Genomic DNA, 18463 nt, shown 5'->3' with positions numbered 1-18463 from the left:
GTTATGATTCCTCTATTTTCTTTCTGTGAAATTTTAAATTGAAATGCAAAAATGATAATTCCCACTAATTGTGAATCACACTGCAAAATGGCAATATCATTTTGTTATTACATCGCGCAGCCCGAGGCCTCGCTGGTGCTGCTTGATAGGATTTGTTTAAAATATGTGTGCAGTCTTAATTGAAAATCAGCTGAATTCTGCCTCAGAAACATGAAACTGATTCACAACACCTTTGTTTCTGAGCGACTGGAGGGTGGCATCATACATCCATGTAGTTGTTTTTATTGATTTTTAAAGGCCACATGATTTTTTTTCACATTTTTAACTGAAGTAACAGGACAACCAGTGTTTCAGATAATCACCCACAAAGTAAATAAATGTATTGGCATTAAAAAAAAAGAAATACAATATTTTTTTTAGAGGTTATTTCCATTAAACACAGCATATGGCTAATAGCTTTCACCTTGATTGCTTGTGACACGTCAGGTTTATGTGCATATAACTGAACTAACTCCCGTCTCACTCACTACACAGACATCAGACATCATGGGGTGGTTTCTACCAAAAAACATAAAGTGCTACTACGATGATTCACTGAGTTAGTAAAACAAGAATTTCAAAGAAGGAAGAATGCATCAAACTACCTCTCAATAAAAATAAGACATAAGTTAACATTTACATTATACAGAGTTAATGAAGCAGTGTACGGTCTGATCCTATTCAAGGTACAGATACTTTATACACTTTAAGGCTGAACGCAATCCGTACACTTTAACCCATTTGCATACGACAGATCAGTGATAAATGACTTCAACATAAACACACAATTGGAATAAATCTCCTGTTTCTGACAAGAAAACATGAATGTAAGTGACGGCAACAGAAGAAGCTTACATGAGAACACACAAGATCAAAACTGAATGCGGGAGTTGATTTTCATCATGTTCATACATTCAGCAGGTCAATTACTGATTCATTTCATATTCTTTGTACCAAAAACAGCTTTTTCTCTGTAGTATGAAAAAAAAAAAAAGGTCCACTGAGTTTTGTGCCAACATTTACAGAAAAGAAGCAGCGTCAAGCTGCGACACTAACTGAGGTCACGTGACTGTGTGCGTGTTGGCTTTCCGGGGGACATACGAGGACTATTCAGATTCAATCTCTGGTTCCAGTTCCTTTTCCACGTCTATCCAGGAGCGTTTCTTGGCGCTGGGGAAGTCCTTTCCTAAAGCGCCTCGGGTCAAAGGTCGAGATTTGTTCCTATCTCCATGCGAGGCGGGCGTTGCGGGACTTCCATCGGGTTTAGTGTAGGGGCTTTTAACGCCGCGAGGGAGTCTGAAAGGTCTGTCCTCGTTGGGATTAGATGGACTACTTCCTGCTCCCACGCCAGGAGGGCTCCGGAGCAGTGGCGACTTATTCTTCGGAGGCCTTCCTCTGCCTCGTTTGACCGGCACCGGGCTATCTTTAACCACTCCCGGGCTTTCCTTTACCACTCTCGGGCTGTCCTTGGCCACCCTCAAACTGGTCTTTTCCCTTGGACTCTCTTTAACTGGAATGATTGTTTCAATTGCCCCCACACTTTCGCTGGTGTCTTCTACTGCAGTGCGTTTCCTATTTTCCCTAACAGGGGTAACGTCTTTTTTTCGAGGCCTGCCTCTGCCACGACGGGCTACATTTGGGCTGACATCAGGCTCTGGTTTCACACAGTTAAAACTCAAGCAAGCGGCTCCATTACTCGCACCCAACCATGCTACCCCGTCCTGGCTCTTCTCCAGAGCTTTCAGAGCCACCGAAGGCACATAGATTGATTTGTTAAGGAGGGCGAGCTCAGCAAGGGGGGGTTTTACACCTGAACACGGGTCTGAGGATTGTACAGTTTTGTCCTCCTCCAAAGTACGACTGCTCTCTGAATCTGGGTGGTCGGATTCAGAAAGGCTCTTCTCTCCACTCTTGGGTGATTCCACATCAGATGGCTGCAAGTCTTCCTCACCACCGTCTTCTTTGCGTTTGGCGTTCATAAGCATTAGCGTATAGAAGCCCTGACCAGCTGTGAGAAAGAGAAGAAAATATATATTTGTATGAATACAAGAAATATGAATATAAATGGCAACATTCATGTTTAATATTGTACATGGTCCCCACAGTGGAGCAGCATGTCTTAACTTACTTGGTCTCAGAGATGAGGGAAGTATGATTCTGCCGGTCTTGGAGCGAATCAGAGGGAGAGCAAAAGGCTGTGGAAGGTGAGCAGAAGTGTTTTTGGAGCTGGGAGATGGGCATGTAGGTGAGGCTGCGTCTGAGGGGACTTGAGGTTGACACTCTGTATGGGAATTGGACGTTCTGACTTGGGCTGGGGCTCTAGGGTCAACTGGCTGGCTCTTGGCCTGTAGTGAGGGTGCAATGACCGGAGAGGACACTGCTGTAGGCTGCGAATGGGGCGTGGGCTTGAGTGTGCTGTCTACACTCTTCTGGGCTACAGTCGTGTGTGGGCTAGCCTGAGATGGAGCCATGCAGAAACTAGGCTGTAACATGGGCGTGCGCTGGAGGTCGGAGTGGGGAGTAGTGTCTTGCAGAAGAGCAGCTCTGGACTGCAGTAGATGGGAATAAAAGGGGCTCCATTTCATCGTCTTCTCTCTCATTTTCTGCATGTCGTAGATCTGCGTCAGCTTGCGTCTAACCAGCAGCTCTGACTTCCCTAAAAAGGTGAAATGTCATACCAAGAGTTACAAACAGCAAGTTAACATCTTCAACATTCAGAATGTGCTGTTACTCATTTCCGTTACTCTGCTCATTATTCATGATTCATGATCTAACACACTATCAGATCAAGTGAAGACATAACAAGCGTCAACTCGTTCTCTATTACAAATTGTACATAAATTAGCACAAAATGGGATTACAAAAGTAGAAAATGCAACAGCATGCAGTAAGTTGTACACACCAGACAAAGTGGAAATCTCCTTCACATAAAGAGCCTGAATCTGAGTCAGCCTCCTCTTCTTCTCCTCCAGAAATTTGGACGTCTCCGACAGACTTTGGATTTCTTTAAGGGCCTGCAAGCACAAAGAGACAGAGTGAAGACTGGAGACACGGAGCTGTGAATGAAGTATTGTATCAAACTTGAATGACTGTGAATGCTGAAGCGGGAAAGTTGTGTATGAGCAACAACTTTGATGTGCACACTACGCTGCTTCTGTCGATCACAATTAAGGTGATTTGAGACGGTTACATAATGTGAGTGTAACTGAATAAAAATAGAGTTTTTGAAGATGTAGGCTAAATCAAAGTTTGCTCAGTTTGCATGTAGAGTACGTGCGTTCAGGTTGGCCAGAGGTTGTTTATCAAACCTGGTTCAAGAACATTCTGAGTTTTACTGTAAGTATTTTATATTAAAACAGATATATTTATTGAAGTTAGCATGCTGACCAGTTAGCCCCGAGACAGTTTGTACCTCAAGTGGTGATCATCTGATAGTCAACAAAACCAACACTCCCTTGGTGCTCCGAGCTCACAGTCCAGGCGCAGTCAGCTAATACGACCGCTAGCTGCACGGCTAACTGAGCTTAACATTTTCATGGGCTTTAAAGTTGCTACCTTCTTTGTTATACTGACTGCAGTGGCTCTCTGGAGTCCTGGTTTTGGTTCTAAAGCTGCTTACAGCACTGTGGGGACTCTGGTAGTTCTTCTGTTGTTTTTGGCCCATTATAACACAAAAAAATCCTGTTCGAGCAAGATGTGGGACTCACCATCGAGAGGAGTTGGAGCCTGGGGGTCCTTAAATCAGTCTGAAGGGTGTTCTGGAGTTTATCAAAGAGGGTCCGTTGTGTATCGCGTCTTTGCCGTTCCGTCACCAAGTGGCTCTTTCGCCTCCTATTATACCTGGAGTCGTCGTCGTTTCGATCCTGGAAAGGAGCGAGAGCAGCATGACAATGAATACAGTGACATTGACATGACTATGTGTACAGTTTTGAGTGAGGATGATATAAGCTTTGTCAAATAATTACTTCGGAAATATCTATTATGCTGCATGACAAAAAAAAAAACGTACCTGGATGTAGCGATCCCTCGCTAATCTAAAATCATCATTGGCGTTTCTGAAGGGAGACGAGAAATAACAAAGATTGAGGGCCAAAATATAAAAAATGTTTGAACTTATTTATTCAATAGCATAAAATATGCGAAGCTACACAGACCATCTATACTTTCATTAACAAGCACACACATTCACATGTAGTACCTTGACTGATGTGGTGCTCTTGTGGCATCTTCTTTCATTTTAGTGATGATCATTCCTTGTCTCACTTCTTCCACAGTCTCAACGTCCACGACCTCATCCTGAAGAACACGTTACAGATTAGTTAAGCTTTGTTTTCTTTATGCCTTGCGATTCACATTTTACATTTAAAACCTTATTTCAGCTATTACATTGAACTGAAAACAAAAACATCACATAGTTGTCACACTTACATCTTCGTCACCCTCTCCGCTGTAGTCTGAGGAGTCAGAGAAGTCCTCTGAAGTGGTGTCCGGGTTGGAGTCCACCTGCTGGATGTTGACTTCCTCGCTCTCTTCCGAGGGTGTCCTCTGATGACACGCCGACTCGGAGGAGGGTTCAGGCTCCGTTGATTCAGGCTCCGTTGATTCGTTGCTTAACAGCTCCTTAGCACTAGTTAGGATGTCTAAACCAAGAAAGTTTGCATTTGAACCAAGTAAGCGGTCAAAAAAAGAATCTTTTGGTAGAAGGGGTTTATTCACAGCAGCCGGGTTTGTAGTGTTCATGGATTCTGACTGTTGTGCGGCTCCATCAATTCCAGGGTTAGGCAGCTGAATGAGGGTGAAGCCTCCAGGTAGAGCTACTCCTGGTAAGTTCTGGCCACTGGTGCCCTGGTTAGCTGGAGGGCAGATCCTGAATGAATAAGTCCCACTCTGTCCTAAGAAGCTGGGGGTTTTCAGCGAAGGCGAGACTGTGAGGGACACAGGCGAGGAAGTGGAGCTGTTCTGGAAAGGGCTGATGTAGCCGCGTTGGGCCGAGACAAACATCTGAAGAGAGTTGATGGTGGAGGAGTTTTGTGAAGGCTGCTGAAAGGTGATGGATCCCTTTCTGCAAGAGTCTGGCTGGGGAGGCTGAACTGGATAGACAAAACAACACAGAGCAGGGAGGTGAGACTAAGAAATATTTATCATACATCAACAGACAGCAACAACATCCTGTATAGACTCATACAGAATACATTTAGGTGGAAGTAGTTTTAGCGCTATTGGATGATGATGTTAATCTTCTGCAGTAGCTGCAGGTTGGCCTCGAGTTGATTGCCATTTCCCTCCTTTGGGGACCAATCAGTTTACATCTACGTGCTTGTGCTGGGGTCGGAGCGATCATATTACCTGGTGGTTGTGCTGGTGTCTTCAGCTCAGTGGTTTTCCTTGCAGTTACAATTGGAGGGACTATTGTGCCAGCAGCCTTTATGTACAGAGGACCAGGAGTGTTGACTTTGCTTGTGGGGTCTGATCTCTGAGCCTTTTTGTGAGAAACGTCAGCGGGAGCATTCAGTCGGCCTGTGACGTATGCTGCGAGGCGGTTGGCTGGATGGAGAGATCCCATGTTCCCCAGCAGCAGTCTGGCTTGATTGTAGGATTTGCCATTAACCTATAAAGGAAGAAACACGTGGATATTACACGCACGTTTTTTTTTTTACCTAAACATTACGTATGCCTTCATTTTAGTGGTTCCATCCCAGGTAAATCCATATTAACAGCATGAAAGATAAATGGTATTTTCTTGAGTCTGACCTGTATAAGCCCATATGCTTGGCAACCAACAGGTTTGGTCCTGGCCCTAAGTTTTCCGGCAGGTAACACTCCATTGAGGAAGGGTGTGACTCCATAAGACGTCCCTGCCTCTTCAATTTGGCAATCTTCCTCATCTGGAGCCGTGTCCCCATCGAAGCTTTTATTGGCATGCCTTTCCTCATCGCTGTCATCAAGTTCGTCTTCATCATTATCACTGGCTGCTGATGGTTTACTGATGTGTACCTTGGGGAAGGTGGAGTAGAGCAGGATTAGCTGAGAACAAAAGCTACATCTGAACCATCACTGAGCGTTTATATAATATTCACAGGCTGGTCTGTTTTGGTTCAGCTGTTAACATCACAGCATACAGCAGATTATGGACTTCAATTACTTGTAACAACCACACAGAAGCATTACTCTCTTGAGACCTACCCTGTAGGTGACGAGGGAGCCGCTGGGCTTCCGCATGGAGATCTTGGCGACCGGGCGGATGCGGTAAGGTCCTATGGAAAAGCGCTGAGACAGCCTATTCTGATTCAGGCGTCGACACAAAGTTTCCAGGACCCTTTTGCGGTCCTGGCTCCACTGGCACGCTGACTGGATCTCGATTTGCTTTCTCGCTTCTGCTTCTTCTGATGCGGCCCCTTGAGAAGCCTTGTCTGCAGGGGGACATAATGCATACAGGCGTGTTAGGCACAGTATGTAATCCAGCCAAGAGCAGGAAAACAAAAATGATCATCTTCAGAGGTGGTCAAGTATTTAGTGAATCTGCTTTGGTTCCTTACCTGCTTGTCTAACAGTCAGTAGAGTTCTGTAGTACTTTTTCGGCTGGCCATCAGTGGTCGTCTCTTGTGATGTTGCTGAGGGTTTGGGTTTTGGTGTTGAAGTATCAGGCTCTATGGTGAGTACAGGAGGAGGCTTGCTGTTGAACTCTCTCACACGTGCACATGTCATCATGCTCTCCAAGTATTTGTACACTGGATCTTTATCCTCTTCTCGAATCTTAAAAAGAGACAAAAAGCAGACAAATATAAAATTAGCACAGATTTTTAGACTTACTCTCTTACCTTATACTAAATAAATAAATAATTAGCAATATTAATAAGAGTGTAAGGTATAAAAACATGTGGAAAAGCCTCAACAAGAGGGAGAGAGAGACTGTATTTTACCGGTTGCACTGGACGAAACAAATTGCTGCGTTTTGGGGCCCTTATAGACACCACGTGCACAGGAACACTTGCAGGGGAGTAGAGAGGATCTGGATCCTCTTCATGACGGTTCCAGAGTTTATCAGCATGGGAGCCCGGGCGAGGCTGGACCACATGTTCCATATTAGTCATAGCTGGGGAGGAATAAAAGTGTCTCATTAACACTTATGAGTTACTGAGAGTTGTGACCAGACTGAGCAGGCGACTACAGCTAAAAACAGAAACATAAAACCTATCTATAGGAGTTCTGTGTGAAATTTTGAAACATAGCAGTCAGAATAAAACTAACAACGTACACAAATGATATCAAAATAACTTGATCTTACAGTAAAGAGGTTGGATGTGTTCCTCACTCTCCCTCGAGTTCAGCTGCTTGATGATCTTGCGTTTGAAGCAAGCGCAGCCAAACATGCATTCAGGCCGTCGGCAGTGGAGGGGACCTCTGTTCGAACACTGGAGACTGAGACACACGCAGCCCAATCTGCAGAAGTCCTGACCACATTCAGGTAATTCAGATTTATTCCTTGGAAACTGGGGTACTTTTAAGACCTTACTGGGCAGCATCTGGATCAAAAGGAGAGTCATCAAAACAATTTTAAAACACGTCAATCTGTGTCTTTAACAGCAAGAAAAGCAGGAAAAATGTCATTAATGTCAAAAACACACTGTACACGAACTCTGCAAATACATTTGTGTAGTATATTGCATACCTCTTTTGTCAGAATTGTAGACAGAGCCACATTCAGCCTGTCTGGCGTCAGCTCTGTTCTGCTCAGGCCGTCGTTCTGGGCTCCAATCTCCATCTTTAACAAACTGAACTGGAACTTAGTGAAGCCCTGAGGTCTGTGTGTCCGTTGTGGCTGTGGGTGGTGTGCAGATAATCTGAAGACACATAAATGAGCAGATTAGTGTTGTTCATTTTAATTTCCCCCCCAAAAAATGAGTATCATGCACTTCTTTATCAGACAATTGCAGATTCAAAGGAACATGTTCATATGGTAAGCAGAAAAATTCGACAAAGCCAGACTATGTGCTACTTTTGAAAGATTGGACTCTCTAAAAGACAAGAAAGAGCTGACTGATGCTGGTTGTGCAACATTCTTGCCGTACAAGTAAGTAAGTGATGATATGTAATTCTCCTCAGGTAAAAGGTAAAAATTTTCCTGAAATTCCAGACATTAAAAAATAAGGAAATAAATAAATACGACCAGCAAAAAGCAGCATTTTTATAGACACCACTGGCAACAGCTGTCAAACTCTGAAATGGGCATTACAGGACTTAAGGACAAGTCAGAATTTGCCATTAATTACTGATTACCACAGTCTTATTTATGCCACCGAAGTTTCATAATAGACTAAAAACATGTTTACACTTCTCTTGATTACAGAAAAAACAACCTTAGCTGTTGGTGTCCTGGCTTACAATAACTGACATCATGGCTGCCTGTCATGAAAAACAACATGCAACATATGTATTGTTTTATCTAGCTTGCTAACATCAGCTAATTATTTAACATTAACGCCAGCGGCTCTGGTAATCAATTTTGAGCATCTGAGGAGCAGGTTAGCTCATCGTGTAAGCACAAACAGAGACTAATCATAGGACACTAATTGTGTAAAATGTATGTTGAGTGACAGCATGAGATTGTTTTTCCCCTTTTCCCGAGCTATTGCATATTCATGTCATTACCCAAAAAAGCATCTGAACATGTTTTGTGGCTGATTCATTTCAAGAAATTACTTTTTAAAAGGATTCATCAAAATTCTTTTGATTATCTGTTTGAGTCAACAAAAAAAAGCCAAACACTTTGATGGTTCAAGCTTCTCCAACACGATAATTTGCTGTTTTTTCTCATCTTACATGACAGTAAATTGAAAATCTCGATTTGAACAGTTGGTTGGCTAAAAAAAGCAATGTGAAGATGTCCCATTACACTTGAAAATGTCAGCTCAGGAAATGTCATTGGACATTTTTAACTATTTTCTGATGTTTTGTGGCGGCTCACAAGAGAAGATGATTCAATAATGAAAATAATTGTGCTTTGCTGTCCTAGAAAGAACTCAAAAATGTCATGGAAATGTTAAAAACCCTTAAAATGAAGCCAAATTACAAACACATCCTTACTTTTGTGGAACAGAACTACTGCCGTTAAACCCAGACGCAGTATGTGCAGCTCCTGGATGAATACATGAAGATGCAGACTGCTGTATGGACTGAGCTGCTGCATGAACAGAGGTCGCAGGGCTGGCCAAAGGAGGAGCCGGCGACGTCAGGGCAGAGTAGAGGAGGGGCTTGTGGGAAAGGGGGCAAGGTCTATTGGCCCCCGCTGGAAATTTGGGAGCAATCTTCCGATACTTGAGTACGCTGTCCAGGGTCTTTACGTAGCTGGAGCTTTTAGCAGGCAGCTGATAGGCCACAGAGTCCTCGGGGTTTGCGGAGAAGGCAGCAGCACGCTCACTGATGTTCTGGGCTTCGCTTTCCAAGTACTCGTCCAACATGTTGCTGCAGAAGGCAGATAGGTTCTTTTGTGATCCTTGAGGAGAGGAAGAATAAAGAGCCTTTAATTCATCAATGAGGAGTAATGAATCAGACACAAGTATGTTCAGCTGGTTTCAGGACTGTTAATCTTTGGTAATTAGCATGACTGTACTAATCCCATTGAATGATAAAAGGGACACTGCAGCTACAACAACATGAGCGAAGCTTACCATCGCAGTTAGAGTGAGACGCTTCATTGCTTCTGATGAACTTGTTTTTCCATCCCTTTATTTTTGTCATGTCGCTCGTCTTTCCTGTCCGGGAAGTAAAGGGTAACCCCTCATCTGAGAAGAAAGCATACCGCATAAGCCTTCAGCTGATCTCCTAACCACTTCCTGTGGTTCGGTTATCTACGTTTTACCCATGAGTATCTATCACTTCATTGTAGACACCGCTAAAAACAAGTGTCATACTGACTTATCAACCAAAAAAATTACTGTAACACCATGATGAGCACAATCTAAGCATATACTTGATCTACTTCACTGGAGAACATGGCGTTAATGACACAGTGGGTGCTGAGAATATTCTAGCATAACTAAAGAGAGGTGAGGTCCCTTTATTTCTTGTAGACAGCCAGCAGTTAGCAGTTAGGGTTGTCACATTATCAGATTTCTACTACAAGGCCAAACAAATTCAGGATAACAATATTATCACAATATCTATACAACCAAATCTATCTTTAACTTTGTTTATGGTTTGTTTTGTCTCTTTTCTTGGCCAACAAATTGTCCTCAAAATACAAGTGAAGGGAGGTGAAGAGAGTCAAAGAGATGAATTCCTAAACAAATCATGCACAAGGCTGAACATCTTTGCTGGATTATTCAGGCGATATTAGTCTATTTTATATATTAAAGTTGCAGTTTGTCATAAAGCAGTTGAAGTAGAAGACTACACAATCAACAGTCGCTTAAGGGACGTCTTGTTTAACAACCTGTAACAGAAACCTTGTAGAGCCAGTCCCACATACCAGCCTACACCTTTGATCAATGCTACTTTAATCCCATCCTAGATAAAGAACCCAAAAAGAGCTGTTGTTCCCAGAAACTACAGAGTGCTGGACCCGACATGTCTGGCCCAAGTACTTGAAACACATTTTCAAACCATTACTAGGCCATTTTCTTTAACTACAAACCCCCTGTCCAGCCTGCACCTCCAGATCACACAAGGCTCTAATTTGACTTGACTGACAAACTACAGATGAGGCTGGCAGGAGGAGGTGATTTTTATTCAGCCTATTGTAATTCACCCTACTAAATACATAATGCTACCTTGCAAATGTGCTGTCTAAATTTAGAGAGAGATCATTCTAGTGTGAGAGAAAGAAAAAAAAAAAACTTGTTATGTAAGTATGTTAATATGTTTAACCAGTCTTGATGTCACATCTATATTGCTGACATTCTGGGTATAACTCCACAGGGCTCTTGTCAGTTTTCCCTTATGCATCTCTGGATATACAGAAGGCAGCGTGCCCACTGCATTGGCTCTGATCAGCGCTGTTTGTAGGGGTGTAACTGAACACAACGACAGTAATCCTACATGAGGAACTGCACATGTTTCATGTATTAGACGAGCCATGAATGACGATGAGGGAGGAAATTAAACTTAAAGGGGGTTTTGTTAACATACCTCCATAAGACCTGTTAAATTCAATATATAAATAAAAAACCTGAATTCTGGCTTTACATAAACCCCATTTAAATACACATCAGACATTTCTGTGTCCGAACTGAGCCAATTAAGTGCCCCAGGACAAGAATGAATCCTCAATCAAGCATGCACAAACTGTCAAACATCCATCGAACATACCACCAGGAGACGTGGCGTTGCCTTGCTCTGGGAGGTTTGGTGGAGGAAGCGGCAGATGAACTCCAAGATACTGCAGGTCAATGGTCTTGTTTGAGTCTAGGCAGCTCAACTTCAAGCCCACTACAAAAAAATAGACATAAAAAGGAGTCAAGGAGAGAGAAATATTCACACAAAATTATTGTAAATAATCTACTCAACCACAGGGATGTTCATGTGCGTATGTAAGGACTCACCTTCCTGCAGCACAGGATGGATGACCTGTCTGTGTTTAAGAGTTTGGAGGTCCTGCAGCAGGACAGCTTCCAAGCGGGCTATCTTCTCCTCGTCAGTCTCTGGAATCACCTTCACTGAAACACCACAGAAAGGTTTCGAAAAGGTTTAACACAGTAAGTGATGACGAGAGGTTTACGCAGGATTTTTTTGACAACATTAAAGATGCACAGGCTGCATAAAAGCATTTGTTAAACACATCAGCGAAATGAAAGAGATCTTTACATTGCTTACCTGTTTGCGTCAACTGCATCGATGTTGTTAGAGAAACGGGAGATGCTAATGATGAGTTGTTGGCTGGTTTGTCCCTGATGTGAACCTCAAGAGCTTCCTGTCACACAGAGGAATGCAAAAGCTTTAACACTTGACAGAACACCTTTACTACTGTGCATCCAAGATCCTTCTGGTATGCATCAGCAAACGCCATTTCAGAAATGTGTGCAGCTTCAGCCAATACTCAACACACCTAGAGGATATTTATTAATAACTGGAAAAGACTGCAGATCTTAATCTTAAACAAAATAAGAATATCTTTGGAAACATGCATCATTCTTTGCAGCAATTTGCATTGTTTTACCTTTGAGGCAAATGAAACAAACAACAGGCCTTCTACATCATCCAGCTCTGGTTGCATAGCGACAGTCAACGATGGGCTGTGGACTACAGTGGGGGAGGCGGTCACAGCATTCCACTGTTTTCCCCGCGCGTTCGCCCAATGTCTGTTGATCCTCTTCCTCCTTTTGCGGAACCCCGGTGACGTCCTGGAAGTGGGAGTCATGGATGTTGCTTCAGGCGATGCTCTGAGGCCTTCCTCCGCCTCAGGGGTTACACTGACTGCATAGGGTCCTGCCTTCGCTTCCAATCGTGGACGCTTTTGGACCAGCACAAGCTCACCAAGGGCATGCTTGCCTCTTATACAGGGGACATACCGGCCCTTCTTATTGGAAGAGGTAGACATGATGGGCTTCAGGACCAGTCTGGTCTCTTGCACATTTGAGAGGGGAGGAGAGGCGGTGGGAGTCTTTATGCTGTAAGACAGAATAAAGGGAGAACTGTAAAAAGCGAAAATGATTGTGATTTAATTATAAAAAGACATTAAATTGTGTTAAATTGTAATGGCACAGAATGTGGTAATGGTATTTAATAGGCTCATTCCAGCAGCTGAAAAGAACGAATTTCAAAAGAAATTTTTTCAGTCACATGATTGAGTTTAAGTGACTTTGTAGACTTTTTTGAACCAGACACAGCCATGGATGCATGTTTTTCTCTTACTTACCACAGTTTTAACAGAATGAAAGCAGCGAGCCTGTCAACATTTAATACTTTGAATTTAAATACAAAAAAATTGAGACAAAAGCATGACTAATATACGCGTATGTTTGCTGTGAATGAAACTAAAGTCGTTCCAAAAGCCAAACAAAGTCAAACACCACATGTAATACACTCCACAGTTACTTTTAAAGTACATCTACACAGTCTAATACAATCCAGTACAACTGCCATGTCACAAATTCTACGTTTACTAAGCGTATAAAGGCCAGTTTTTGTCAAATGTGTCAGAGAGATGTTAATTCAACTATATGTTTATTATTGAGGTTCTAGTTTTAAGTGGTGGGGTACTGATCTGCATTATTATCAATAATAATCATGTAGTTAAATCCATACCACTGTGACAGGGTCAGGTGACTGTATTGTGTTAGATTTGACAGGTCTTTACCAGGTGTACCGAATAAAGACCACAGAGAATATTAGTGTGTTGTAGACATGTAAAACTGACCTCAGAGCCACAACCTCCTCCTTGATTTCAATGGATTCAGCAGATTTTAAAACAGAAGGTTGCGTCTCCATCTTCTCCAAAGGTTGAGCTGCCGTGGTGTCCATCTTCACCAAAGGTTGAGCTGCCGTGGTGTCCATCTTCTCCAAAGGTTGAGCTGCCGTGGTGTCCATCTTCACCAACGGTTGAGCTCCCGTGGTCTCCATCTTCACCAAAGGTTGAGCTGCCGTGGTCTCCATCTTCACCAAAGGTTGAGCTGCCGTGGTCTCCATCTTCACCAGAGGTTGAGTCGCTGTAGCAACTCGGATCAGACGTGGGTTGTTCCCGTCCTCCCTGAAGCCTTTTGCAAAAGGATTGTGATTAATTTTCAGCTGGGTGATCCGAAAGTTCTGATAGGTCGTCACAGCCATGAATTCGGTTTGCGGAAAAGTAAAAGTCATGCTTTCTGGTCCCGTAATCACAGGATTTTCTTGCGAGGGTACGTCCCCATCCGGGACAGGTATCACATGTAGTCTTGGAATGTAGCGATGCATGGAGTGTAGGATTATGTGACCCTCCAGGTCTTGGGGATTATTGGTCAGTTTGATTTTGTAGAAGGACACCAGGCCTCCCATCCAATCCGAGCCTCGACACGGCGAGTAGTGGTGGGAAAATGCCCGGATCAGACCCTGGGTCTGGTTTTCTGCTGGTCCGTGAACCTCCCATTTGGATGTGCTCCAGCGGTACCTGGAATGGTCCGATGGTACTATGGACAGGACCAGACTGTACTTCCGCTCAGGATCTAGGCCTGACAGGCGAAATCGGCAGTACGGGAACATTCGGCGCCCCTGTTTAGTGAGAATCATCTCAGTCCCACAGCTGTAGAACTGCTTCCAGACATTGTTATTCTCCAGAGTCACACTGACACCTTTGAAGGTCAGCACAGTAGGAAAGTCTGCGTCCGGGTCTGGACTGCCAAATATATGACATGGTAACACAGGCAACGACGGCGAGGGTTCTATGTTGACAAGGCTCGACCCTTTGCACATTAGGGAGTCTGACGCTGATGCCATATGTGAGGTAGCTGGGCTTGTTTCAATGGTCCCATCAAATGTGGTAGGTGATGTCACAGCAGGCTTGGCCGGGCTGGCTTCAGCAGGTGAAGAGAGAGCCGAGCTGCAGTCATTACTTGCCATGGATACGGCTTTTGACTCAATCTCAGCCTCGTTAGTGAAATTAGGCCCCGTAGTGGTCGGAACAGGAGGAGTTGAAGAAAGGACGGTAGTAAGAGGAAGTGAGGAGGGGGTGTGAGTCAAGTTCCCCTTCTCATCCTCCGATGCATGGGGGTCCTCCATCGGTGTGGGTTCAGAGTCTGTGGCAGGCATCACTATAGGCTGTGGTAGTCCGACTTCATTTGGTACCTAACAGGAAACAACAAGGAGGATGTCAATTATAAAATACAGGCTAAAGACCGAAAAATAGGACAGAAAATACAAATTAAAGCCAAATACAACCCAAACAATGCTGACAAATGTTAACAAAAGCAGTTACAAGTCGTCCAAACAGAGCAGATACTGACAGGAAACAAATAAGAGACATAAGAGAGGCATCAAGAAAATGGAGAGTAGAAAAATGTGCAGTTCTACTTGCCCAAGTAGAGAAGTGTTATTTACTGAAACATTTAGCATTGAATTCACATTATTGTATATGCAAAAAACAAAACTGCACAGAGCATTTAAATGCTCGCTAAATTTCAGATAGTTGTAGCAACAGGGGCGTTGTTACATCAGATGCAACTTCAAGTTCTAGGATGTTGTGGGTGCTGATAAACATGGGCTCAATTTAAGATGGAGACATATTTTCGGTGAAATCAAATGAAGAAATTAGATAACTTAAGTCAAATTGAAATCACCGTTTTCATATCATAGATAATTTTAAAAAAGTCATTCCAAGATTTGTTTCCCAGGCTGCTGGTTGTGTGACTCTTTTGTAAGACAGAGCACCAGCACCTAATGTCAACACATCTGATTTGCACGATTCATAGAAAAAAATGAATCAGCTGAATTACAAAAATCACTGACATGATTCTTTTATGAGCTGGTGGTGACTCATTTTACTGTATATGTAAAACAAGTATATTTCAAACTGCATCTAAAAAGTTATAAAAAGCCTGCTTTGTCACTGGACGTACATGAAGAGGTGAGGATGCCGAGATAGGTCTCAAATTTTGACCTCAAGTGTGGCATCGCATTAAGTTTCATTGCGATGATATTGCACACTATGAAGGTGGGAAATCAGCACCAGCCACCAGCAAAATGCTGGCAAGATATAAAAGTAGCTGGTAGATTTCAGACACAAATTAATGGTTGGTTAAGTTGAACGTTTATCTTAGTGGCTGCTGTTTACATTTTAAAAAAGATATGTAGTTTTTGGAGAAGAAATTCAAACTGGTCCCTAGAGCTAATTTACCCTTTCATGACGACTGTACAGGGTGTTTAAATTACACTGAAGCGTAAAGGGGCACTATGTAGTTTTGAAGAAGTAACATTTATGACATTAATGACGTAATAAAACAAACTCAGACGTATTTACTTTTTCCATAACTGAATGAACAAGCTGTTCTCAGAGGACTGTTTGTTCACTGTTTGAATCAGAAAGGTGGCAGGGTCCGCCACATATAAACAAAGTTAAGCAGTATGAAATTGTGTTGTCCTTTTGGAGGTCAGTTTGGTTATTCAGTTTATTCAGTCATGTAAACAAAGTGAGTTTGTTTGTTTAGCATAAAACTCAATGAAGATCTTTCTCTTCTCATTAATATTTCTTCCACTAAACTTCATAGCACACCTTTAACTTCCCACCCATTATTTGCAAGAACAGACAACAGAATAAATACACGTTAAATGAAATATGGTTAAAAGCCATTAACACTGAGCCATCTGCTGAAAAATGTAGCAGGAACTAAGATAAGAAAAATGCAGCCATACGCCTTAAAAACATAATTATGTGACTAATATTTCTATATATATTTTTTTTAAATGGCACAAAAGTTTCAGTTTAATATTAACATGGACTTTGCCTTCGGTGAGGAGGGCTGTGAGACCACTCCGGTTTGACTGACGTGATAACACCGAGCTGAGGACATGGCTGCTGAAACACTCGGACATGCCTGTTTTTTTTTTGTTTTTTTTAAAGTACGGATGAAATTAAAAACAATCAAAAACGAGACATCTCCTCGATCATTTCTCACCACTGCAGCCCCACATTCAATCAATCCCGGTCGTCGCAGGCAGGAGCACAAGCGGGACAAAAACAACCTGTTTTCTCGTCGTCCTGCCCTCCACGGGTCAATTTACTGATCACACACTCACACCAACAACACTGATGCTTGTAGCCTCATGTTAGAAAAAGGTGTTAATCGGGGCCACGGAGCGCCTCAACCGGGCCGGCACCGGCGTGTTTACCACACAAACTCCGAACCGTGTCACCGTTTCTCCTCCTCAAAAAAAAGCGAGAAGCCACGCTGAGAATATGACTTGTTTGACAACAGCTCTTTCTTCCTCACACACCGCAGAGACAGAGAGAGACAGAGAGAGAGCGAGAGGAAGGCCGCCCTCCCCTCCACTCGCAGAGTTGGAAAAGTTGGAGGTTTCTCTAACGCCTCACCTTTCGACATCGGCCGACTGCCTCGTGGCCTCTCGCGGCGATACAACGAGACGCTTCCCGGTGAAACTCCAACTGTTGCGCCGCGTCGTCGTCGTCGTCGTCGTCGCCGTCGTCTCGGCGAATCCCTCGAACATAAACACAAACTGGCAAATGGAGGCCGAGAGCCACGCCAGTGTGTGCCTGCATCGACCGACCCGAGCGTGCACGCAAAGCGAAGCCAAAGCGCATGCACAATATCACCCCCTTCAATGGCGCGTGATTCCTGGGCCGCCAGCGCGAGGGGCGCGGGAGTCCGCCATCCCGGAGGTTTTTTTTTTTTTTTTTTTCTTCTCTCTCTCGCTTCTTCCCACCTCGAGCACACACACACACACACACACACACACACACACAAGACCGGCTCGCGCGCCGGTAAAGCGCAACTCTCAGCAAGTTTGCGGGGAAAAAAAAAACAAAAAATGTTTCGCGTGCGTGATCCCCGAGCCGAGACTTTCTCTCCCTACCTTGTTGTTGTTTTTTTTTTCCTTCACTTCTTCTTTGCACCTTTTCGATCACGTTTCCATTCTCACCCTCACACACACAAACACACACACACACACTCCTCACTGCCCCCCCCCCTCTGTTTCTCACACACACACACACACACACATCCGCGCTGTGACGTAACACGCTCACCATGGCGGTTGGGCTCCAGCAGCCAATGCGCACGCTCCCTCCCGAGGACTCAACCGGCCCGTTGTTTCATCACGGTGTCGACGGCTTCAGTATTATGGACCCGAACCCGAACCCGATCAAAAAAACATAATAAATTAATATTATATCAGCACCGCTCGGGTCCAAATCCACCACACGCTTTATGTGTTTTGTACAACTGTTTTAAAAAAAACACACACGACGCCGACCGGCTTCCGTTCTCGGATAAAGATGGCGGCGAATATAACTTTACTGCGTCGTAATCAAGTAAAACAAAAACAAAAAATATATATAAGTTAGCCGCTAATAAGCCCCTCCGGACATTTTACACCGCAGGAAACCAAAATAAAAAACATGGCGACTGTTTGAGAGTAGCTAGCTTAGTGTAGAGGCTAATTTAAATGTTTTTAAGTCTTTAAAAAAAAGAAAATACACATGTAATTAGCCCCTGTAGCTACAATGTTGTCTACAGCTAATGAAGGGCGTCTTATTAGCCGACTAAGACAAATTATAAATATGAATTATCAACCCAGAGCAAACCAGTCTTTTAGCTAGCTAACACCTTCAATTTTGATTTTTGTTTACCTTTATGGAGGAAATCTGGACTTAAATATCATCACCATCCCCACAAAATGGTGCCTGAACTCCACCAAAACCAAAACAGATACTTACACTGACTGCAGCTCACTGTTGGAGTCGACTTTAAACGCATTAATGTATAAGTTTGATAAATTAATTGTT

At 43.4% G+C, this 18463-nt stretch overlaps 1 protein-coding gene across 2 annotated transcripts; it reads right to left on the bottom strand.

The window, feature by feature from the left end:
* Window positions 1–266: 266 nt before the first annotated feature.
* On the bottom strand, window positions 267–17614 carry mgab (MAX dimerization protein MGA b). Of its 2 annotated transcripts, none has more exons than XM_073492821.1 (22): window positions 17533–17614; window positions 13394–14790; window positions 12194–12644; window positions 11851–11947; window positions 11580–11693; window positions 11347–11466; window positions 9708–9821; window positions 9124–9532; window positions 7709–7880; window positions 7325–7562; window positions 6960–7132; window positions 6576–6792; window positions 6223–6449; window positions 5791–6033; window positions 5386–5647; window positions 4468–5129; window positions 4238–4335; window positions 4049–4094; window positions 3747–3902; window positions 2942–3053; window positions 2168–2695; window positions 267–2047 (listed from the first exon to the last, which is right to left on the bottom strand). In XM_073492821.1, the coding sequence occupies exons 2-22, from the start codon at window positions 14752–14754 to the stop codon at window positions 1146–1148; spliced, it is 6702 nt and encodes a 2233-aa protein (XP_073348922.1). In that variant the 5' UTR covers window positions 14755–14790; window positions 17533–17614; the 3' UTR covers window positions 267–1145. The 2 variants fall into 2 exon arrangements, with proteins under 2 accessions (XP_073348922.1, XP_073348921.1); XM_073492820.1 differs by lacking the exon at window positions 17533–17614 and adding an exon at window positions 17033–17311.
* Between the last annotated feature and the right edge of the window lie 849 nt (window positions 17615–18463).

The sequence above is a fragment of the Pagrus major genome, chromosome 22 (assembly GCF_040436345.1).
Source record: "Pagrus major chromosome 22, Pma_NU_1.0".
In the NCBI taxonomy this organism is placed as follows: Eukaryota; Metazoa; Chordata; class Actinopteri; order Spariformes; family Sparidae; genus Pagrus; species Pagrus major.
Note: the sequence above shows the minus strand (reverse complement) of the source record. Positions and strands in the feature narration are given on the sequence as shown.

Excerpts from the sequence above, each read along its gene's own strand:
- mgab (XM_073492820.1), bottom strand. The coding sequence starts at position 17,260 with ATGCGCTTTGGCTTCGCTTTGCGTGCACGCTCGGGTCGGTCGATGCAG. Across the intron at positions 12,645-13,393 it reads GAGGAGGTTGTGGCTCTGAG|CATAAAGACTCCCACCGCCT; the intron begins GTCAGTTTTACA and ends TCTGTCTTACAG. Across the intron at positions 11,694-11,850 it reads GATGCAGTTGACGCAAACAG|TGAAGGTGATTCCAGAGACT; the intron begins GTAAGCAATGTA and ends GTGGTGTTTCAG.